The sequence below is a fragment of the Triturus cristatus genome, chromosome 8 (genome assembly GCF_964204655.1).
Source record: "Triturus cristatus chromosome 8, aTriCri1.1, whole genome shotgun sequence".
Taxonomy (NCBI): Eukaryota; Metazoa; Chordata; class Amphibia; order Caudata; family Salamandridae; genus Triturus; species Triturus cristatus.
This window is the reverse complement of record NC_140591.1, coordinates 1,118,766,625-1,118,790,043: the sequence shown is the minus strand read 5'-3', so window position 1 is coordinate 1,118,790,043 and position 23,419 is coordinate 1,118,766,625. Positions and strand designations below refer to the sequence as shown.

General features: G+C 49.4%; 1 protein-coding gene across 11 annotated transcripts in view; it reads right to left on the bottom strand.

The window, feature by feature from the left end:
* TFDP1 (transcription factor Dp-1) overlaps positions 1-23,419 on the bottom strand; it is a 392,616-nt gene that overhangs the window by 19,000 nt on the left and 350,197 nt on the right. For all 11 annotated transcript variants that reach the window (XM_085622724.1, XM_085622729.1, XM_085622731.1 and 8 more), the window contains one exon: positions 10,288-10,363. In XM_085622724.1, coding sequence (XP_085478850.1) covers positions 10,288-10,363 — 76 coding nt within the window. The remainder of the gene's footprint in view (positions 1-10,287; positions 10,364-23,419) is intronic.

Here is a 23,419-nt window from a genome sequence, read left to right as displayed (position 1 = left end):
TGTCTGTGGTGATGGCTTTCCACGTGGACAGGAACCGCTGGAGTCTCCCCCCGACAGGTGTTATGTGGTCGGGGGGAAGGGAGAGGGCGTCACTGTTTGTTTTTGGGGGAGGACCTGGTGTTGCCGTAACCATGTCCTCTGCCCTTGGTGCTGGAGCCATGATATCCACCTCTGTTGGTTTGATCGTAGGTACTCTGTGTGCCCCCTTTAGTGTATTGCTGCTGTGACCCCTGGCCTCTAGCTGCTCCTCTATTCCCAGGGCGACGAAAGGAGCCACTACGAAATTTCTGCGTCTGCAGAGCCCCCATCGATTTCGCAGTGTCAGTGTCTTTTTTGATTTTTTCGAGGGTAGTGTCAACCTCAGGGCCGAATAAGTAGTCGGGGTTGACTGGCTGATCTAGGATGTTGTTTTGAATCTCTGGCTTGAATCCTGAGATTCGCAACCATGCGTGTCGTCGTAACATGACGCTGGTGTTGATTGCCCTTGCTGCTGTGTCGGCGGCATCGAGGGCGCACTTGATGGATGCATTGGTAAGGAGTTGACCCTCTCTGATGAGGAGCTCCGCTGCCTCTTTGTATTCATCTGGCAAATGCTGGAGTAGTGATTCTAGCGTGTCGTAGTGTGAACGATCATAACGGGCCAGGAGTGCCTGTGTGTTGGCAATGCGCCAGATGTTTGCGGCTTGCGCTGCAATTCTTTTGCCCGATGTCTCCAGCACTTTGGACTCCTTGTCTGGGGGAAGAGCATCACCTGTTGTCTGCGAATGGGCTAGTTTGCGAGCGTTAGCAACCACCATGGAGTCCAGAGGTAACTGACCCCTAATGTACATAGGGTCTCCGGGTGCAGGCTTGTATTTCTTTTCAATCCTGGGGTTGAGCACCCGTGCCCTAGTTGTTGCTTTGAAAATGTCCTTTGCAGGTTTGAGAACTCCTTTTAACATGGGCAGAGTTATGACAGTTCTTTCTGAGGAGGCGAAAGTGTCCACTAAGAAGTCTTCTTCAACAGTGTCAGAATGGAGTTCTACTCCATGATTGGCGGCAGCCCGTTCTATGAGGGCATTGAAGGCAGCAGTGTCCTCTGTGGGAGATGTCTTGGCGCTGTAAAGCTGCGTGTCCTGGGTATCTGGCGCGGTACCCTGGTCTGTAGGGTCATCCCATGCCTGATCTGGGTCCTGCAGATGCTCATCAGGATCGACATCCCCAGGGTAGGTGGTATCATCTCCCATGTAGTCCTCTATTGCGTCCGACTCCGAAGGCGTAGGAGAAAAGGACTGGGGATCCTGATAGGAGGTTTGTAAGCGTTCATACAGAACTGGTTCCGACCCCGCTGGCAATTTGTGCTTGAGAGGTATTCTGTAGGAGTCCAGTCCTCTCTCTGGCGTGATCTTCCGCTTGCGGAGCATTAGTTTACCAGTGTCGGCGTTGATGAATTGTGGCTGTGAAGGCTCAGAGTCTGTGTGTCCAATAGATGGGGACTGTGTCTGGCGGACACGTGTTCGGATCTCGAACATCTTCGGCGCCGTGGGCGGCGGCAAGCCAAAAGTGATGTTGGTTGGCGCCGCGGGTGCTTTCGGGGCCTTGTGTGTCTCGGGGCCCGACATGGATCTTAGGGCTGCCCGTTCTCTGATGCGTTGCAACGAGGCCGCAACTTGTTGCACTGAGAACGCAGAAGGCTCTTTGGAGCCGGTCGTCACCGTGGAGGTAGGCGTCGACTGCTTTGTAGCCATGGGGTCATCGATCCGAAGACAGGTATCGACGGTCGATGGAGTCGACGACTTGGCGTGTGCCGCCGTCTTCGACGCAGATGGAGCGGCCATTTTGACTTTGGTGGTCGGGGCCGAGGGCTTCGGAGCCGGGGGCCGAGGCGCTTTGGGAGGACCGAGGGTTTTTTTCTTCGGGTCGGTACCGATATCCGCTGCAGTGAGTTCGGCGCCGAAATCCCTTTTACTTCGTTCGGGGCCGACGGCCTTTGCTGGCGTCGAAGGAGTGGGCGGCTTCGAGGCCTTCGAGCCGATTACAGCTAGTTTCAGTTTCGGTGAAACTGGTGCAACGATTGGTTTCGTTGAAGGGAATCCAGTCGTCTTCGGTAATAATGGCTCGTGTGGTATGTTCGAGGCCGGGCCCGAAGGCGGGGCCGAAAAACTTTGAGAGTGATCTCGGGTAAGGCCCGGAGGCGATCCCGCGACCTGAGCCTTAGAATGACGCACTTTGACGGCCTCCGTATCGACGGGTGGGCCTGGCTCCTCGCTGGAGCTATCTTCTTCGGCCCCAGAGGCCTCATCGTAGTCTCCTACCTTGTCGATGACTTCTTCCCTTTGAAAAAGCACTTCATCGTCGTCTTCCGATCGGGAATCGCGTTCGGAAGCGGGGCTGGAGTTTACTTCTTCCACGCTCTCTGCGTCCTCGGTGCTGAAGATGTTGGCCGGGGCAGGCGCCGATTGCTGCGCTTCTAATTTCGCTGCCCGTCTATTCCGGAGAGTCTTCTTCGATCGGAATGGGGCACAGGCCATGCATTTCGACCCAGCGTGATCCGGTGAGAGACATTTGTTGCATACCGGGTGGACGTCGATGTGAGGATATTTTGCGTGGCATAAAGGACACCTTTTGAATGGAGTCCTCGATTCCATCGTCGATGTAAGTTCGATGTTCGGACCAAACGGATCCGAAAGGCTGGAAGAAGGTTCTAAACTAGTAAAGAAAGTAGTCGATACCGAACGGGAACAGAACCGACGAAAACTAAAGGCCTTTTGGCCTTAAACTGAATTTTCCTAACTTGAGCTAAGATAAGCACATCCGAACCCAATGGCGGAAAAAAACAATCTAAGGATGGAGAGGATGCCCATGCGCACTGTGGTCCAGGGGAGGAGTCACCTATCTCGTGATACTTCGAAGACTCTTCCAGGACAACAACGTGCAAACATCCGGACCCAACACTAGGCGGCGATCTATGCACAGATATGAATTCAGCAGCCCACATGCCTCGAACATATAAATACAGCGCCTTTCCCAACAAGTATAAAACATTTGTCAAACGTGTAAATTTAAAAATAATTGAGGTATTGGTTTTCACACTATGTATTTTAACAATTCTATACATTGCTAACAACTATTTCTTAAACATATCATTCAAAGCAACTGTTAATTACATGTATGCAGTAAAAGAGGTAACACAAACTTTATCTGATTAAATTGGAGATAATCCCGCACCCATGCGCCGTGCTTACAGCATCGTCCGTGGTGTTCGGAAGAGATGGGGTTGGGGGGCTGGGGTGGGTGGTGTGGGGCCGAAGGGGGAGAGGTATGAATGAGCTCAGGAATGTCATAACGATCGCAACTCAATTTAGGAGTTAAGTGGTTTTGTGTCCCTTTAACAGAGACAAAATCTGTCCTTTGAAGCCTCCAATTAACTAGTCTTCAAGCCAGAAGTCAGGCGCCCTTGCCCGGGACGTGGGCGGGGCCTGCTCCGGCAAAAACAGAAACCGGCGTGCTGTGCTAGCGCGGGGCTCCCATGCTAGAGGGAGAGCCCCGCGGTGGTGGCCGGAGTGAAGAGAAGCCCCGGGTCCCAGGAGGGGGCCCGGGTGAAGAATGCGGTGGCCGAGGCTGACCACAGCAGCGCGGGGCTCCCAGGAGTGCAGGGAAGCCCCGCAACAGAAGTGCTGCAGCCGCGAGGAGGAACCCCCCCCCCCCCCCTCCCCCCCAGAAGAGCAGCCCGGTGAGTGAAGAAGGGCTGGAGGGGCTCCGTGTGGGCTATTGTTGGCACAAAGTGTACTTTTGCAATTCTAAGAGGCTCCATCTTGCAGAGGCCCGCTCCAACGGGGCTGGCATGTGGTGGGAAGCGGGACAGGAGATGTGCACATCGCGTGTGTGCACGTGCGTGTTCACGTGCGCGTACACCGGGTCAAATCCGCCAAAAGCCTTGCACGTGCCCATCTCCTGTCCCACTTCCGAGGCAAGTCAGCAACAATAGATCTCGCTGGCAGACAGCAGCGCTTTGCGCTGCGTTCGAAGGCGAGACCTAATAATGAATGGCTGTAAATGAATGCGATGGTCCAAACCAGCTCAAAAAAAGCAGAGCAATGGTGGCAGCAATTGCTGTGTGCACAGAAGCCCCAGTGCAGGCTTGGCCCAGGCCCCGAGCAGGACATCTGCGAGGGTTCATTAAAAAGGTTCTCTGCAGGTGACTCTTGGTTGAAGCACGTCTGTCTAGAAATTCATCTCGACTGCCGCTGAGGGCAGTGTAAGGGCCAGGACCTCAGCCATCCTCCTCACCAGCATGGCAAAGGAAACTCCTTCCTCAGTAGCCACGATAGGAGGAGAGACTAAGCCAGTCTGTCTTGGGAGGTGTCCAGACCACTGGCATGTCAGTTTCTCATACCAGTTGTCTTCAGGCTGTTTCAAGGGGTTATGGTAGTCACAAGGATCCTCCGATCCTTCCCAACCATACTCCTCAAAGGGCATGTTGAAAAAAGAAGGCCCTGGCTCCGACTTGGAAAGTCGAGTTTGGGCTAACGCTCGAGTTAACGTCTGGTGACGCCGATATGGCTGCACATCCAAATCGGGTATAATGATGGGGTTCGGAACCGCCGAGAATGACATCACTCAAAGCAGCCGGTCTGGATATAACCACTAATTGGAGTGGTCCAACGGGTGCGGACCGACCAGCAAAAACCAGTGGGTTCACCAAGAGCCATGGGGCAGGAAGGGGCTCCAGAGGGGTCGGCACGCTGACATATGAGGTGCATTGCATCATAAAACTCTTTTAGTTGGGTGGGGGCTGCTTAGGCTCTGGGAAATTCAGGGAAGCGCAGAGTGGACCCAGACACAGGCTCCGTAGCTGGCGTGTGGGGTCAGGGCTTAGAGTGGTGACGTAGTTCTTGTGTCTCATCTGATTACTTGGTGCAGCAAAGTCAAAGAGAGATTATGGAACTGGTGTGGAAAGTGTTTTGCTGGTGTCAACCATCCTAAAGATCGTGCTGCCGATGGGCTATTTCTGAACCTGTCTAGAGCAGAGTCTACCTTTTACCCAAAAATATCTGGACCCATCAAAGGGGACGTCCATTAAGGACACCTGTACATCACCCCAAAATCTAGTAGACCTGATCGATACGTTCCTCCAAGACCATGCTAGTTCTAAGAGCCCTGCAAATGCAATCTTATGGAGCAGTCATTAAGATCTCGCTGGCCTTGTCCCAGAAAGCATGAATGCACTGGCTAGCTAGCACAGAGCATTGAAAGACCTCACAACCAAACTTGCAGATGAAAATAATTCTATTGTTGTATACCTCAATTAGCTTAGATTCACTGTCCAGAGGACTGGTCAGAAGAAACTTATGGCTAACCTTATCAGTGAAAGTCTGCATGAGGCGCTCAGCTGTAGGGCATTTAGTCAACAAATCTGGGTCAACTATGCATGTCTAGGTCCTCAGGCTACCTGCTTGTTAGGCAGTGGGAAAGAACAGAGTTCTGACCATGCAGCCACTGAAGTGTCAGTAAGGGCCTTATTAGAAGGTAAAAATGGATCACAGGCCGTAGGCACTATCAGAAGAATTTCTGTGAGGACAACTGACTTTTTTTTAATGGAAGGAAACTAAAAATCTAGCACCCAAGCTGCTCTCCTGCGCAAACGAAACACTTTATTTGTTGGTGGACCATATGGTGATTCAAGTTTGGTTTCAGGGAATATGTCCAACGAACCAAGGGGAGAGGAGTTGGCCTAATGGCTAGGGTGCTCGACCTCGGACCTGGGGAACTGAGTTCGAGTCTCGGTAATGACGCTGAATATCCTGTGATTCTGGGCAAATCACTTAATCTCCCCGTGCCTAACAAAAATGAATGTGTGTCCTTATGTAACGGAACTGGTGCTATGTAAAGCGCCCCGATACTGGGTCAAATTCGTGCTATATAAAACTCTGCAAAATTTTTTACAAATTCTGTACCTCTATGTACATTGCATCATAAGTATGATGAGTAAGTGGGAGCAGAGCACCCCCTTCCTCTTCATCATCAGTATCCTCAGAAACCCTACCCAGATATTGCACAGGGTCAGATTCGCAGCCAAGGAGAATGGAACTTCTGTTGATAGCTGCATCATGGGAGAGGTGTTGGTTTACAATCCGTTTGAAAGGAAAGAGGTTGTACTTTTGTAGCACAGCTCGGGGCTCGGGATCCGACATGCATGTCAACACCAAGTTACCCACTGGTGCAGTCATGGTCAGCAGGAACCAGCATGGGTCGCGGAGCATGTGTGGAAGACTGCACCAGAACCGGTGCAGGCTGGGAAACAGGTTCCAAAGGTGCAGATGGCATATGGGGAGTATTCACATGCAGAAATATGGCAGGAGGCCCTTGCACAAAAAATTAGCAGCATGGCTTCACTGAAGGCAACAATCTGCCATGGGATAGAGGATGACCCAACAAACTCTAGGCAAAGTAAATCAACTGAGGAATCTGCTCTTCTGCCAGGGAGATCAAACGGGTACCCTTTCATATTGACAACTTTGCGCCTTCTCTTTCTAAATAAAACTGAGGGGAGTTGTAGAGACCCAATTTGTCTTTTTATATCTGTGCTTGGCCTTAACACGTCAACTTACACAAGGACTTTGAGCAGGAAGCAGACCGGCCGGTGGATGAGACTTCATGACAGAGACAGGCCCACAAATTAAAGGGGACTTTTGCTTTGACCACAACCTTCTCTTGTGTTGGGCAATGTAGAGCTTCGCCTTCCGGTCCTGGATCACCTTCAAGTGCATAAAGAAAAGTTTTTCACATGATTTAAGCGTTGTGGCTGAAGGTCAAGCACCAGAGACAAACCCTGTACTGGTCAGTGATCAACATCTTCTTGTAGTAGCTGCACAGTTTAAGCCTGTTTCTGGAGGGCACATAGTTTCCTAGATTACTTCAGAAAGGTTCTGGGATCATCGAAAGACTAATGAAAGATAAAAGTGGAGCCCCAGATCGGTGTAAGATTTTAGAGCAGGAAAAGAACTGACAGTGCACTGAGGTGGCACTTACGTGTGGCTACGCTCCGTCACTTCCAGGGGGATGCAGAACCGCTGATGAGCAGCATGATGCCACTAGTCAGCATGCGTGAGCAATCCTGTGAAATTCTCCAGATCCATTCTAGCACCAGGGAAATGTTTAAAAGGGTGAGGGATCTGTGGATAGAAGCATCCATACGAAAGTCCCTTTTGGCAGGCTGCACTGGTGCTACTGAGCTAAACTATCTGTTAATGGATCTACATGAAGTGGTCTCATAGTTCATACATTTGTCAAAGTCATTAATTTGAGAGTTGAACACCAAGAAGGTTTTGAAAATGTCTGCCTTTCATTTGGACTCTGCTTTGGGGATTCCCAAATGTCTGTTTCTGGAGGCATGAGGCTACAGTGGCCAAGTGAATATCTGATAAGTTATCTATACAATAGCAATAAATCTGTGATCTGATGAAGCCAAGGAGTTTTACCTAAAAAATGTAGACAAATCTTGCTGTATTCAAAAACTGGCTTTGAGCGTCCTGAAAAATTTGGAAAAGATGCCTTTGCAGACACTTGGACTACATTTATGGAGCTTGAACTACTAGTACAGGGCAGGTGACTGGTATCTGCACTTTACTGTACACTCTGTAAAGACTGGAGCTAATCATGAGTCTTGGTTCATGGCAAAGGACAATGTTTCACAAATGGGAGCAGCTTTGTAATTTACCTCTTAAAAACCAGATAAGTTTGGAACCTTTCACCCTCTTATTCCTTTAATATCCCACTATATTCCTTCGTTGGGACCTGCAGAACATAATCCCCTCAAAAAAAAGGCTGCTGTAGAACATTTAGCTAGCTACTCACCAGAGAAAGAAATGACCTCTCAAGTGCAAAAGAAAACCGAAGGCTGCTTTTGGCTCCTTTTGAGTAAAATTCTGATGAATATAACAATCTTGAAAGACCGGCGATGTTTTAAGGCAATTACAGAAGAATCATCTGAGATAAAGCCCTTTCTGGCCTTGGTATTTTTAGGCAGAGGAAAGGCTAGACTAAGACGAAACCAACATTGTCAAAGTCAGTCAATCTTGCTATGTACACAAATACATGACTTAATCTTAACTGTATTCATAACAGCAGCCAAGCTTTTAGTTTAGGTATGTGTGACGTGTTCATAGTTTCAATGTCCTTATGTGTGTCACATATAGCAACAATTGTTTACAAGTAGTGTTAAGCTCCGTTTGTTACATATTTACTTATGAAAGTACCAACATTGTTTATAGCACAAGGGTGTTGAAAGGACCATGGAGTCATATTGTTTCAAAGACTTCACCCCTTTCACCGGGCAGAGGTCTCGCTGAAGGAGAATTATCAAGACTGATATGCCAAAGGGTCTTGCGTTTTTTTGTTTTTGTTTTTTTAACATGCATTTCCCAACAAAAGTTGCCTGACATGCAACTGAAAATGCAAGTCAGACCTATCGGTCTGAAAAAAGTACAATATTCTTGCTTGTAACAAAGTGTTTCTGTATCACCATCTGATTGCATGGATGTGTCCAATGTGTCAAGTATTAACACGGTTATGCTATCTGTGCCCTAAAGTATATCAAAAGAGACAAAGAAAATCATCATGACACAGATGCTCCCAAAGGACACAGAATAACCTTCACTGGGTCTTGGCCAGTATTTTGGCTGCAGTGTGCACAATCCTGCCATGAAAAACATTAAAATGTCAAGAATTACCATCAATATCTCATGGGTGGAAACTGAATGCTATGAATTACCAGCAATATGCCGGGGGCACTAGTTTGCCAAGGGAAGGGCACAATCCTGACATATATGCCAGGAATATGCTTAGGGTAGTAACAAAATGTAATATACATGCTTTATCTCACAAACATTAGGGCTCAAGCACGCAGACATCAAAAGGTTTATTTATCTAACAGTGGGCAACAAAGACTCCAGACATGCGTGTAGATAGCCTCAAACACACGTGTAGCGGCCATGTTGGACAGTCATGGAAAGTATAAAACGCAGCACCAGAAGTCTGAGAATCAGGGCTGGCTTTACGTTGGTGCTAGAGAGAAAGATCAGAGTTTTGTCTACTGGTGCTGTGCCTCACCTTAAAGTAGTGTAGAGAGTTAATATGCCAGCTGTAAAGAACAGATCTGTAATTTATGTGGACTGCAAAGTCCAAAAGAAAAGCCAGCCTTCACCAGCGCTTTAAAACAAATGTAATGTATGTGAGAGAGGGGCTATGGATAAATGAAGAGCACTTTTGCTGGGTAGTAGTGAGGGAATCCGAGGAGGTGGTCATGAGGGGAACCAAAAAATATTGATGCACCAGGAGCCACCAGAGCTAAAGCCGGCCCTGCTGAGTTTTCATAGTGGTGGCAGCCCAAGAGAAGGCATGGGCTGTGGTATCGAAGAAGGGAAGGAGGGCTGTAAGGGAAATTGCCAGGAAAAAAAAAAGAATTGTACAGTTCAGGTGAGGATAGAATAAGAGCAAAGTGATAGTTGTGGAAGCAATGGGAAAGGCCAGGATGTACAGGGAGTGGCAGCAGCTACAAGGAGGAGATACACAGGAGTAAGAGGAGGCAAAAACATGAGGGGCAAAGAAAAAGGACCAAGCACTTGATCAGAGTGCTGGAAGTCAAACTGCTGTAGAAACATGCACTACAAAAATAATTCCCTGTCGTCTGCAGTGAAAGGATACAATTAGTTAAATAAAAAAAGGTGGTGAAACCAAAGTACTCCAGAGGCAGGCAAATACAAGAAGAGTGAGAAAAGTTAGGAAATCCGTTGAATTAGGAGCAAATAATTGAAACAGCCAAGAAAGCCTATCTGAGTTAAGGTAAGTATTAGTAACAATGAATCTGAAACAAATGGCTAAAGCGGTCTGTAGCGGGACAGCAAGACCTACTCAAAATTTCTTAGACAAAAGATGCTTAAGAGGTGACACAGCAAACATTCTCTGGAAATCTTCAGTTTGAAGTAGTTTAAGCTTGCAGAAGGACTGAGCACTTCTTTTGTGTTAGAAAACAGAAAATGGTCAATGAGGAGATAATCTTCGGCCAGGCATCTCACTGATCTCACCGACCAGAGATCCTAAAGTATTAAATGTATGCCTTTGACACAGCTACATTAAATATAAAAACAGGTCCTAGCCTGACTATGGAGAACAGCTCAAAAGTCTATTAATCTAGGAAGAATCCAACGCTGGAGAACCCTGTATTCCAAATCAGCAAGCAATGTAATGCCATCATCATTTATCATTAAAACATTTTTTCCAATATGCAGACTAATAGAGAAGGCTTACCCAGAAGAAAATCGTGTGCCATTCGTTGTTGAACCAGAAGTCACAAATACACTGCTGATGGATCCCTGAGCCATTTCTGTAAATTACAAAGTTAGCACAATTTAAAAGGTAAGAATTACCAAATTTACTTTTCTTTATATTTATTCATTTATTTTGGAAAAGCCTCCATGCTAATGTTGTACATAATGCATAAGGAAATTATCAACAGAGGAGGCAACAGACAAGGTAATAAATCAGGATTGTGAGTGATAAAATCAATCAGGTGTTTGTTAAGCGCGACTACTCACTCATAAGGGTCTCAAGGCACTGGGGGGAGGGGGTCGCAGGTTCCAGTCCATCAAGAAGGTGGTCTGTCGAAGAGCCAAGTTTTAGGGTTTCTTGCGAAGATGGGGAGCGATGTCTGAGGTGGAGCGGAAGGTCGTTCCAGGCATGGGGCGCGCGGAAGAAGGAGCGGCCTCCCGAGCTGGTCTTTCTGGTGCAGGGGACCACGTCGTAGGAGAGCTGGGCTGATCGTAGAGTCCTTTGTGGTGCGTGGAATTTGAGTCAGCTGTTCAGGTATGCTGGTCCGGTGTCGTGGAGGGCCTTGTGAGCGTGGGTTAGCATCTTGAAGGTGACTCTAGCTTCAAAGGGAAGCCAGTGGGGTGCGAGCAGGTGCTGGGAGATGTGGCAGTGTCTTGGCAGGTTGAGGACCAGTCTTGCGACGGCGTTTTGGATGTTCTGTAGCTTGCGGGGGAGGTTTTTGTTTATTCCGTCAGAGTGCGTCGACATAGTCGAGCCTGCTGGTGACCAGGGTGTGAGTGACTGTCTTTGTGTTCAAGGGGGATCCATTTGAAGGTCTTACGTAGGAGGCGGAGGGTGAGGAAGCAGGAGGACGAGACGGAGTTGATCTGGCGGTCCATTCTGAGCTCTGAGAACAGGATGATTGCCAGGTTGTGTGCGTGGTCCGTGGGGGTGGGCGGGCTTCCGAGGGCGGGGGGCCACTAGGTGTCGTTACAGGAGTCAGTGTTTGGGCCCATGATGAGTACTTCAGTTTTGTTGGTGTTTAGTTGTAGGCAGCTGTTTTTCATCCATTTGGCGACTGCTTACATGCCTTCTCGAAAGTTGTGTCTGGCGGTGTTGGGTTCGTTGGATAGGGAGAGGATGAGTTGGGTGTCGTCTGCGTATGACACAATGTTGAATCCGTAGGTTCCGACGATGGGGGCGAGCGGAGCCATGTAGAAGTTGAAGAGCGTAGGGCTGAGGAGGACCCCTGTGGGACTCCGCAGGTGGTAAGTGTAGGGTCCGAGAGTAAAGTGGGGAGTCTGACCCGCTGCATTCTGCCTGAGAGGAAGGAGCGGATCCAGTCGATGGCTTTGTCTTGGATCCCTGCGTCGTGGAGTCTGCATATTATGGTGCGGTGAGAGACTGTGTCGAACGCCGCCGAGAGGTCGAGGAGGATGAGGGCTGCTGTTTCTCCTTTGTCCAGTAAGGTGCGGATGTCGTCTGTTGCGGAGAGGAGGGCGGTTTCCGTAGTGTTTTTTTCTGAAGCAGGATGAATGTGACGAGATGGCTGTTGATGGCTTTCTCGATGACTTTGGCTGGGAACGGGAGCAGGGAGATGGGTCTGTAGGTTTTGAGGTCAGTGGGGTCCGCCGAGGGTTTCTTCAGGAGGGGGCTGATCTCCGCGTGTTTCCAGTAGTTGGGGAACAAGGCGGTTGCCAGGGAGCGGTTGATGGTGTGGCAGAGCAGGGGTGCAATGGTGTCGGGGGCTCTGTAGAAAATGTGGTGGGAACAGGGATCCCCGGAGTGGATTGACTTTGTCTTCAGTGTGTCTTCGGTGGTGAGGGCTGTCCAGTTGTCGATTGCTGGCTTCAGGGTGTCGGGGTGGCTGGTGAGGGTTCAGTGTGTTGGTTGTTTTCGTCAAAGTAGTCGTAGATGCTCTTGATTTTGTGGTGTAAAAAGGTGCTTTTTGTCGCATAGGTCTTGTGCGGGAGGGATGTTGGTGGACTCGCTGGTGGGTTGGGCGAACTCCTTGATGATGTTGAAGAGTTCTTTGCTGTTGTGTGCATGAGTGGAGATTCTGTCTTCAATCGCTTTTTTCCTGGTTTTTCTGATGAGTTGGTGGTGGGCGTTGGTGGCAGCTCTGAAGTTGTTGTGGGATTCTGTGGATTTGGTGTTCAAGGCCTTTGAGGCAGCGGCAAGTGCGTCTGGACACTCGAAATTCGGTGGTGAACCATCTAGCTTTCTTGGCGTGGGTGTTTTTCTTGAGGGGGCTATGGTGTTGGCGAGGTCGGAGATCCATCTGTGCAGGGTTCGGGCTGCGGTGTTGGGGTCGTCGTTTTACGACATGGTTGGGGTGGAGTTGCTGAGTGATGAGGTTAGCTGGTCGTCAGTGATTCTGGTCCAGTTTCTTCGTGGGAGCAGGTGCTGGTGTCTGAATAGTGGGTGTTCTAAAGGTGAAGTGGACGCATCGATGGTCAGTCCATGGGAGTTTGGTGGTGTGGCTGAAGGTGATGGAGTTTCCTGTTGTGAAGAGGGGGTCGAGGGTGTGTCCTGATGAGTGTGTGGGTTCGGTCACGATCTGGCGGAGTCCAATGTTGTGGAGGTTGCCCAGGAGGGATGTGGTGCTGGGGTCCAGTTGGTTGTCGAGGTCTCCCAGTAGGGTGTAGTTGGTGGACGCGATGGCATGCAGGGAGATGATGTCTGTGATGGAGTTGGCGAAAAGTCCGTGGGGTCCAGGGGGTCAGTAGATGAGGGTTCCTCGGAGGGTGGAGGTAGAGCTGGCCAGTATCTTGAAGTGAAGGTGTTCCATTAGGTCTGTGGGCTCTTCGGGGAGAGGGCTCAGGCGGAGGGTGGATTTGTGGACGAATGATAGATGATTAGGTAGTACAATAAAACCTGTTGGAATCATATGTACAGCCTATTCATATCTACATGGGAAGGTGACTGGAGCATGAGTTGAAACCGAACAGAGCTATTTATCAAGCTGTGATCAGAAGATGACTGAATTTCAAATCAAATTCTAATTCATTATAATACATAATTAATTACAGCTCTTTGCATATAAAAACAATTATTCCCGTAACAGTAACATGTAAGGAATATGCTACTTACCAGTATGCATCTGTTCTTGGCATGTAGAGCTGCAGATCTACACACTTTAGCATAGATCGCCATCTGGTGTTGGGCCCGGATGTTTGCAGATTGTTTGTCCTCTTGGAAAGTCTTTGGAAGTCACGAGGTCGGTGACTTCTCCTTTGGATCGTATTGCGCATGGGCTTCGGCTCCATCCTCAGATTGTTTTTCGCCAGCAGGGAAAGATGGAGCGTAGTAACAACAGTGAAGAAACCCATGTGTGTTGTATCTAAATAAGATCGACTGGAACAGATACGGGTAGCCGGGGAGGCGGGTGGGCGTGTGTAGATCTGCAGCTCTACATGCCAAGAACAGATGCATACTGGTAAGTAGCATATTCCGTTTGAGGCATATGAGCTGCAGATTACACACTTTTGCATAGACTATATAGCAGTTCCCAACCCTAGCGTAGACCACCGGAATCTGTTGCAGTGGTTTGAAATAATGTTTTTAGTACAGCCTGGTCCACACTAGCTTGCTGCTTGGTTTGCACATCTACACAGTAATGTTTAGTGAAAGTGTGCGGTGTTGACCATGTAGCTGCTTTGCAGATATCATCTAATGGGATGTTCCCTAGAAAAGCCATAGAAGCCCCTATCTTCCGTGTAGAATGGGCTTTAGGGGGAACGGATAGCGTTCGTTTTGCTTTGTGGTAGCAAATCTGGATGCATTTTACAATCCACCTAGCTATCCCTGATTTTGAAATGGGGTTGCCCTTGTGTGGTGGAGAGAAAGAGACAAACAGTGGTTTGGTCTTTCTGAAAGGTTGTGTTCTTTGTATATAGTAAAGTAAGGCTCGTTTGACATTAGCATGTGTAGAGCTCTTTCTGCAACGGTCTGATGTTGCGAGAAAAATACTGGTAATTCCACAGACTGGTTTAGGTGAAAAGGGGAAATGACTTTAGGTAGGAATTTTGGGTTGGTACGGAGAACCACCTTGTTCTGGTGCATTTGAAGAAAAGGTTCTTGTATTGTAAGTGCTTTAATCTCACTGACCCTTCTAGGGGAAGTGATGGCTACAAGGAAAGCGGTTTTCCATGTGAGAAATTGCAATTCGCATTTATGCAAAGGTTCGAAGGGAGGCCCCATCAGCCTTGTGAGAACGATATTTAAGTTACACACAGGTGAGGGTGGTACTCTGGGGGGAATTATTCTTTTTAGGCCTTCCATGAAGGCTTTAATGGCAGGTATTCTGAAAAGTGATAGGTGCTGCCTGTTCTGTAGGTAAGCTGCAATTGCTGCAAGGTGTAGCCGAATGGAGGTATAGGCTAGATTACACCTTTGTAGGTGGAGTAAGTAGCATATGATGTGTTGTATAGACACGTCTAGAGGATTGATTGTGTTATGGCAATAAACCACAAATCTTTTCCACTTGGCAGCGTAGCAGGCTCTAGTGGTAGGGCGTCTAGCTTCTCTGATGACGTTCATACAGTCAGGGAGAAGGTTTAGGTATCCAATTTCTAGGATTTCAGGAGCCAGATCGCAAGGTTGAGCTGAGCTGGGTTCGGGTGTCTGATCTCTCCATGGCTCTGGGTTAGGAGGCCTGGTGAGAGGTGTAGCTTTTGGTGTGGACTACCGAGAGTTCCAGCAGCGTGGTGTACCACGGTTGTCTGGCCCATGTTGGAGCTACTAGGATCAGTGTGAGGGAATGCTGTTGTAGTTTTCGCACCACTAATGGAATTAGTGGGAGAGGTGGAAAAGCGTACGCAAATTTGCCTGACCAGTTCATCCATATCGCATTTCCTTTGGACAATGGGTGTGGGTATCTGGCGGCGAAGCTTGGGCGTTTTTTGTTTTCGTGGGTGGCGAAGAGGTCTATCTGTGAATGCCCCCACATTTGAAAGAACGGATGAAGAACCTGGGGGTGAAGTTCCCACTCGTGGATCTGTTGTGTCTGTCTGCTGAGCAGATCTGCCACGGTGTTTTGGACTCCTGGGACATGTTGCGCTAGGAGAAAGATTTTGTGTGGAATTGCCCATCTCCATATGCTCTGTGCTAATTGAGAGAGCTGTGGAGAGTGTGTACCGCCTTGTTTTTGAATATAATACATGGACTGCCTTGCCTGAAATCCGCAGTTGAAACGAATTTAGGGCTAGAAAGATTGCTAGTAACTCTAGATGGTTGATATGGAGTAACTTTTGCTGAGTCGTCCATGTGCCCTGCACTGTGAGATGTAATAGGTGAGCTCCCCAGCCGGAGAGCGATGCGTCTGTTAGTATTATTTGTGGAACCGGGTCCAGGAACGGTCGACCTTTGGAAAGGTTTGTGGTGTTCCACCACTGCAGAGAGCGATGGGTGCGACCATCTACCAACACCAGATTTGTCAGTTGCCCCTGGGCCTGGTTCCATTGGCGCGCTAAGCACTCTTGGAGTGGACGCATCTGGAGTCTTGTGTGAGGCACTATGAAAATGCAAGAGACCATCATCCCCATCAGTTGCATATACACTCTTGCTGGAAGGGAGTGTTGAAGTATGAATTTTTGTCGCAAAGCCTGAATGCTTGCAATCCTGGCCGGATTGGGGTAGGCTATTGCTTTTGAGGTGTCTATGGTGGCACCGAGGTACTGTTTTATGTGGGATGGTGTTAGCTGGGACTTTTGGTGGTTCACCGTGAAGCCTAGTTGGTGAAGTAGTTGGATTGTAGTGGCGGTGTGGTGTACACATTGGTTGTATGAAGTGGATTTTATCAGCCAGTCGTCCAAGTATGGGAAGACGTGAATGTGCTGTCTTCTGAGGTGTGCCGCCACTACCGCTAGGCACTTGAATACCCGTGGTGCTGTTGTGACTCCGAATGGGAGCACCTTGAACTGGTAGTGTTGTCCGTCCACTACAAATCTGAGGCACTTTCTGTGAGCATGGTGTACTGGAATGTGGAAGTATGCGTCTTTCAAGTCCAGTGTGGTGAGAAAGTCGTTCTGGGAGAGGAGCGGAAGCACCTGCTGAAGCGTTACCATGTGAAAATGGTCTGAGTGTATGTATGTGTTTAGGGGCCGGAGATCTAGAATCGGTCGTAGAGTCTCGTCCCTTTTTGGTATTAGAAAATATAGGGAGTAGACCCCTAAATTTTGCTGATTGACGGGAACGTGTTCTATTGCCTGTTTTTGTAGGAGGGAGATTACCTGCTGCTTTAGTAATGTGGAATGTTCTTGTGACATTGGGCGTTGCCTGGGTGGAATGTTTGGGGGGGTAGATGTTAATTCCAGGCAGTATCCTGACCGAATAATTTGGGTCACCCATTTGTCTGAGGACATGAAGGAAATTTTGAAGTCTGCCCCCGGAGTGGGATGGTCTGGAGGGAGCGGGGGGAGGGAAGAGTCATTGGGTAGGCGGTGTGGCAGAGCGGGCGGTATTTGTTTTGCCTCTGCCTTTATTATTGTTGCCCCTATAGCCGCCTCTTTGATAACCCCTTGTGAAGGTGGACTGAGTGGGGGATTTGTAGGAAGTGGACACGTTATCTGAGGAGTAGCCTCTAGATGTACTCCGAAAGGAAGAACGGCGAAAAGAGCGCCTAGGAGGGTGTGACTGTAGGGCTCCCATGGACTTCGCCGTATCGGTGTCCTTCATTTTTTCGAGGGCCTCATCTACCTTTGGGCCGAATAGGTGTTCCTGGTCAAAGGGATGATTCAGGATGGAGGCTTGTACCTCTGGTTTAAATCCTGATATTCTTAGCCAAGCATGGCGACGGAGGAGGACGCTAGTATTAATGGCCCTGGAGGCGTGGTCTGCTGCATCTAAGGCACAGTGTATAGAGGTGTTAGTGATTGTCTTACCCTCTTGAATTAATTCATTGGCCCTAGTTTTATATCTTTCAGGGAGGTGGTGCATTATGTTTTCCAATTCATCATAATGTGCCCTATCGTATCTGGCCAATAGCGCTTGGGTGTTGGCGATACGCCATATATTGGCTGCCTGTGACGCGGTGCGCTTTCCTGATGCGTCCAGTACCTTTGACTCTTTGTCAGGTGGTGGTGCTTCGCCTGACGCCTGGGAATTTGATCTTTTTCGTGCAGTGGAAACCACTAGGGAATCTACTGGCGCTGGCCCTTTGATATAGGCGGGATCTGTGGGGGCAGCTTTGTATTTTTTTTCTATGCGTTGGTTAATGACCCTGGCCCTGACTGGGTCCTTAAAAACCTCTGGCGCATGCTTTACCACCCCCTTAAGCATAGGTAGTATGGATGTAGACCTATGTGTGGTATCAAATGTGTCGAGGAGGAAATCCTCCTCCACTGGGTCAGTGTGCAACTCTACCCCGTGATAGTGTGCCGCCCTTTGAAGTAGATGGTGGAACCCTAATGAGTCTTCCGGTGGAGATGGCCTGGAAGGGTAAAGGTCATCTTGTGGGACGTCAGGAATATCTGGGTTATTGTAGTCGTCCCATGGGTCTGGGGATCCTGTAGGGGTAGGGTCTTGTGGGCACATCCCCTATATCGTGATATGGGTCCCCCTGATCATCATCGTCTGGAGACGGGGTCGGAGAGCGATGAGGTGGAGGTGGAGAAGGCGGAGGGGGCGGAGGTGGAGAGGGTGGGGGAAGGTATTCTGAAAGGAGAGGTAGCAGAGTCCTTCCTCTTTGGAGGTGGAGGCGGAGCTGGTTTGTCCAAATGTCTCTTTTTGGAAGAGAGTGCCAGATGTCCAGTTTTTGGATCCCTGGTGAGAGTTTATTGTAAGGGATCCGGTGTAAATAGTTCCTGTGACAATGGTTGGTCCGTCGGCGCCGAAGTTATCGGGGCCGATGACTTTTTAGGCTTGTCCGTGCCAGTTTGCTTAGCACTGGGATTTGGAACCTCCGATTTTTTGATCGGCGCCGAGACGGGCTTCTGCTTGGAAGTGTCAGTGCCGAGGGCCTTATGGTGTTTGGCCGGTACCGAAGATGGCGTCGGTACGGAAGCGCTGGGTTTCGACCCCGAGGGCTTTGGCTCTGTGTCGAGGTAGAGGCTGGTTTCTTTTTCGGTACCGAAGTGCGTTTCTCGGCACCGCTGGCAGGCTGGCTCGAGCCCGAGCCGCCGGAAGGCTTAGTTGGATTCTTCACCGGGCACGAAGGTGGAGTGTGTGAAGCAGTGTCTCTGGTCTTGCTTAGGCCCGGAGGCGAAGGAGTTATCGAAGCCTTTTTGGGTGTTGGCGCGGGTGTGGGGTATAGTACTCACGACCCGGAGTGATGTCTTCCACATCGGAGTCGTCGGCCTCGGAAGCACCGACGAGGTCCTCTTCGGTGCGCTGCTGTCCCGGATCTTCGATGTCGTCTCCGAAGATATCGACTGGAATGGAGGTCGAGGAGTGTGCCATGTTTCTTCTGGCTCTTCGGTCCCGAATAGTCTTTTTCGATCGGAAAGACTTACAGGCCGGACAGTCTCGAGCCTCGTGTTCAGGGGAGAGGCAGAGGTTGCATACCTCATGAAGATCGGTGTGGGGGAATTTGGACCCACATCGAGGGCACTTCTTGAATGGAGTTCTTTCCATCAGCTGGGACCGGAGCTTGGGTAGGCCCGAAGGCCACAGTCGACAACTGGAACCGAAGATTTGTCGATGAGAAGGTGCGTTGATTTTGAGGAGATCGCGATCGAAACAATACCGCGATGTGAGGTGAGGATTCCGCTTCGATCGTCGAACTGGAAATGTTCGGAACCGGAGCGCAAAGATTACATCCGAGCCCGATGGCGGAAAAAAACAATCTGAGGATGGAGCTGAAGCCCGTGCGCAATACGATCCAAAGGAGGAGTCACCGACCTCGTGACTTCCAAAGACTTTCCAAGAGGAAAAACAAACTGCAAACATCCGGGCCCAACACCAGATGGCGATCTATGCAAAAGTGTGTAATCTGCAACGCATATGCCTCGAACATAAAATTATTACACAAGTTAGCAAAAAGTGCAATTTCAATTAATGACAAAATAATCAAGTAGTAAAAAATGCTTCTGACTTAACTTAACTTTTTGGTCCCCTTTGTTGATTTATTTTGTAAAATACCAATTTATATACGTATTGAGGGAATTAAATTATAGGATTGAATATGCTACTTACCAGTATGCATCTGTTCTTGGCATGTAGGGCTGCTGACATTCATATCTGTGCATAGATCGCCGCCTAGTGTTGGGTCCGGATGTTTGCACGTTGTTGTCCTGGAAGAGTCTTCGAAGTATCCTTGGATAGGTGACTCCTCCCCTGGACTACAGTGCGCATGGGCATCCTCTCCATCCTCAGATTGTTTTTCGCCATTGTGGCAGTGATGGAGTAGATACAGAAAGTGATGACCATGCTTGCAGTAATTCTGAGAGCTGCAGCTGCGACAGGCGCCGGGGAGGAGGGAGGGCGATATGAATGTCAGCAGCCCTACATGCCAAGAACAGATGCATACTGGTAAGTAGCATATTCAGTTCGAGACATGTGGGCTGCTGAATTCATATCTGTGCATAGAATACATAGCAGTGCCCTCTATTAGCGGCGGCTACCCGTGCCAGCTGCAGCGGTCTGAAAAAGTGTTTTGAGAACAGCCTGTCCTACAGCTGCCTGCTGTTTTGACTGCACATCTACGCAATAGTGTTTTGTAAATGTGTGTGTAGTGGACCATGTGGCTGCTCTGCATATATCATGCAGGGGAATATTTCCTAGGAAGGCCATGGAAGCCCCCAACTTACGTGTTGAGTGGGCTCGTGGTGGAATAGTTAATGTGCGTTTTGCCTTTTGATAACAGATTTGAATACACTTAACTATCCATCTGGCTATCCCTGCTTTGGAGATGGCGTTACCTTTGTGGTGTGGGGCAAAGGCAACGAACAGTTGTTTTGTCTTCCTGAATGGTTTAGTCCTGTCGATGTAGTACATGAGGGCCCTCCGTACATCTAGTGTATGTAGTGCCCTTTCTGCAACAGTTTGTGGGTTTTGGAAGAAAACGGGCAGTTCAATAGTCTGGTTCATGTGGAACTGCGATATTACCTTGGGCATGAACTTGGGGTTGGTACGTAGTACGACCCTGTTGGCGTGAACCTGAATAAATGGCTCTTGAACGGTTAGTGCCTGGAGTTCACTAACTCTTCTGAGGGAAGTGATCGCTACTAGGAAGGCCACTTTCCAGGTAAGGAATTGAATCTCGCATGAGTGTAGAGGTTCAAAGGGTGGACCCATCAGGCGTGTGAGGACCAAGTTGAGGTTCCACATTGGAGCCGGTGGGTGACTAGGTGGAATGACTCGTTTGAGCCCTTCCAAGAATGCTTTGATGGCAGGCACTCTGAATAGAGAGAGGTGCTGCCTGGTTTGCAGATAGGCTGATATTGCGGTCAAATGGACACGTATAGAGGTGTACGCCAGATTGCATCGATATAGGTGTAAGAGATAACAGATGATGTTTTGGATGGATGCGTCCAGCGGGTTGATGTCATTATTACCGCAATAAATGACGAACCTTTTCCATTTGGCTGCATAGCAAGCTCTGGTAGTGGGTCTCCTGGCCTCCTTGATGATGTCCATACAGTCAGGTGGCAGGTTGAGATAGCCAAACTCTAGGACTTCAGGAGCCAGATCGCCAGATTCAGCTGTTGCGGATCTGGGTGCTGAACCTCTCCATGGTTCTGCGTCAAATGCGCGGGTTTGATCCGCAGCCTTTGGTGCGGCACCACGGAAAGTTCGAGGAAGGTGGTGTACCACGGCTGGCGTGCCCACGTGGGAGCAACTAGGACGAGTGTCAGGGAGTGTTGTCGGAGTTTGCGGGCCACTAGCGGTATCAATGGCGCTGGGGGAAAAGCGTACGCAAATCTGCCGGACCAGTTCATCCATATCGCATTGCCCTGCGACTGCGGATGTGGGAATCTGGCGGCGAAGCTTGGGCATTTTGCGTTTTCGCTTGTCGCGAATAGGTCTATCTCCGGATGACCCCACTGCTGAAAGTACGGTTGGAGTACTGATGGGTGTAACTCCCACTCGTGCATTTGGTGGCTGTGTCTGCTGAGCAGATCCGCCATCTGGTTGTCCTTGCCAGGGAGGTGTTCCGCCATGAGGAACATGTTCCTTTGAATGGCCCACTTCCACATGCTCTGAGCCAGATGAGACAACTGTGGAGAGTGTGTGCCTCCCTGTTTCTGTATGTAGTACATTGCGGTCATGTTGTCCGTCCGGATCAACACGACCTTGTTGCATAGATGTACTTTGAATGCCTTCATGGCTAGGAAGATTGCCATCAATTCCAGAAGGTTGATGTGCAACTTCTTTTGTTGTGTTGTCCATAGTCCTTGCACTGTGTAGTGGAGTACATGAGCTCCCCATCCCTGGAGAGACGCGTCCGCTGTCAGTACTATTTGTGGGACAGGCTCTTGGAACGGTCGGCCCTTGCAAAGGTTTTGTGGATTCCACCAATGCAGAGAGTTGTATGCCCGACCGCTCACCAACACTAGGTCCTTTAACTGTCCTTGAGCCTGATTCCACTGACGTGCTAGGCACTCCTGAAGTGGGCGCATATGTAATCTCGCGTGCGGGACTATGAAGATGCAGGAGGCCATCATGCCTATCAACTGCATAAACACTCGCGCTGGAAGTGAGTGATTGGGTTTGAATTTGGAGATCAGCAGTTGTATGCTGTTGATCCTCACTAAATTTGGCTGAGCTGTGGCCGCCAGAGTGTCTATAGTCGCACCTAGGTACTGTTGTACGTGTGCGGGCTGGAGATGGGACTTTGGATAATTCAGTGAGAATCCCAGACTGTGAAGAAGGTGAATGGTGCGGGACATGTGGCTTGCACATTGCTGGGCTGACTTCGCTTGAACGAGCCAGTCGTCTAGGTAGGGGTAGACGTGTATCTGCTGCCTCCGTAGATGTGCTGCCACCGTAGCTAGGCACTTCGTGAAAACCCTGGGCGCTGTTGTCACGCCGAAGGGAAGGACTTTGAACTGATAGTGCTGCCCCTGAACAGTGAACCTGAGGTATTTTTTGTGTGAGGGGTGGATGGGTATGTGAAAGTACGCATCCTTGAGGTCCAGTGTGGCTAGGAAGTCTCCCTGCTTGAGAAGCGGAAGGACTTGCTGTAGAGTGAGCATATGAAAGTGCTCTGAAAGAATGTACTGGTTCAGGGGTCTCAGGTCCAATATAGGTCTGAGCGACCCGTCCTTTTTTGGAATTAAGAAGTAGAGGGAGTACACTCCCGCACCCTGCTCGTGGATGGGTACGACCTCTATAGCGCCTTTTAGAAGCATACTTTGCTCTTCTTGCTGTAAGAGCGTTAAGTGCTCTGAGGACATAGGACGGCTTCTTGGTGGTATTGTGGGTGGAGTGGAGGTTAACTCCAGACAGTAACCGTATTTTATAATATCTTTGACCCACCTGTCCGTGGTGATGGAATTCCACGTGGACAGGAACCTTTGTAGCCTTCCCCCGACAGGTGTTATGTGGTCGGGAGGAAGGGAGAGGGCGTCACTGCTTGTTCTTGGGGGAGGACCTGGTGTTGCCGTAGCCGCGTCCTCTGCCCTTTGTGCTGGAGCCACGATATCCACCTCAGGTGTTTTTATCATAGGTGGTCTGTGTATTGCCTTTGTTATATGTTTGTTGTGACCCCTGTCCTCTACCTGCTCCCTTGTTTCCGGGGCGACGAAAGGAGCCGCTCCGAAAGGACTGAGTTTGTAGTGCGCCCATGGACTTTGCAGTGTCCGTATCCTTTTTTATCTTTGAGGGTGGTGTCAACCTCTGGCCCGAATAAATAGTCGGGGTTGACGGGCTGGTTCAGTATATTGTTTTGTACCTCAGGCTTGAATCCTGAGATCCGTAGCCAGGCATGTCGTCGCAACATGACGCTTGTGTTTATGGCTCTGGCAGCCGTGTCTGCAGCATCTAGTGCGCATTTGATGGAAGCGTTCGTTAGTAGCTGTCCTTCTCTGATGAGCATTTCTGCGCCTTCCTTGAACTGGTCAGGGAGATGTTGGAATATTTGCTCCAGTGTGTCATAGTGCGCTCTATCATAGCGAGCAAGGAGCGCCTGAGTGTTGGCTATGCGCCATATGTTGGCAGCTTGGGCGGCAACTCGCTTGCCAGAGGTTTC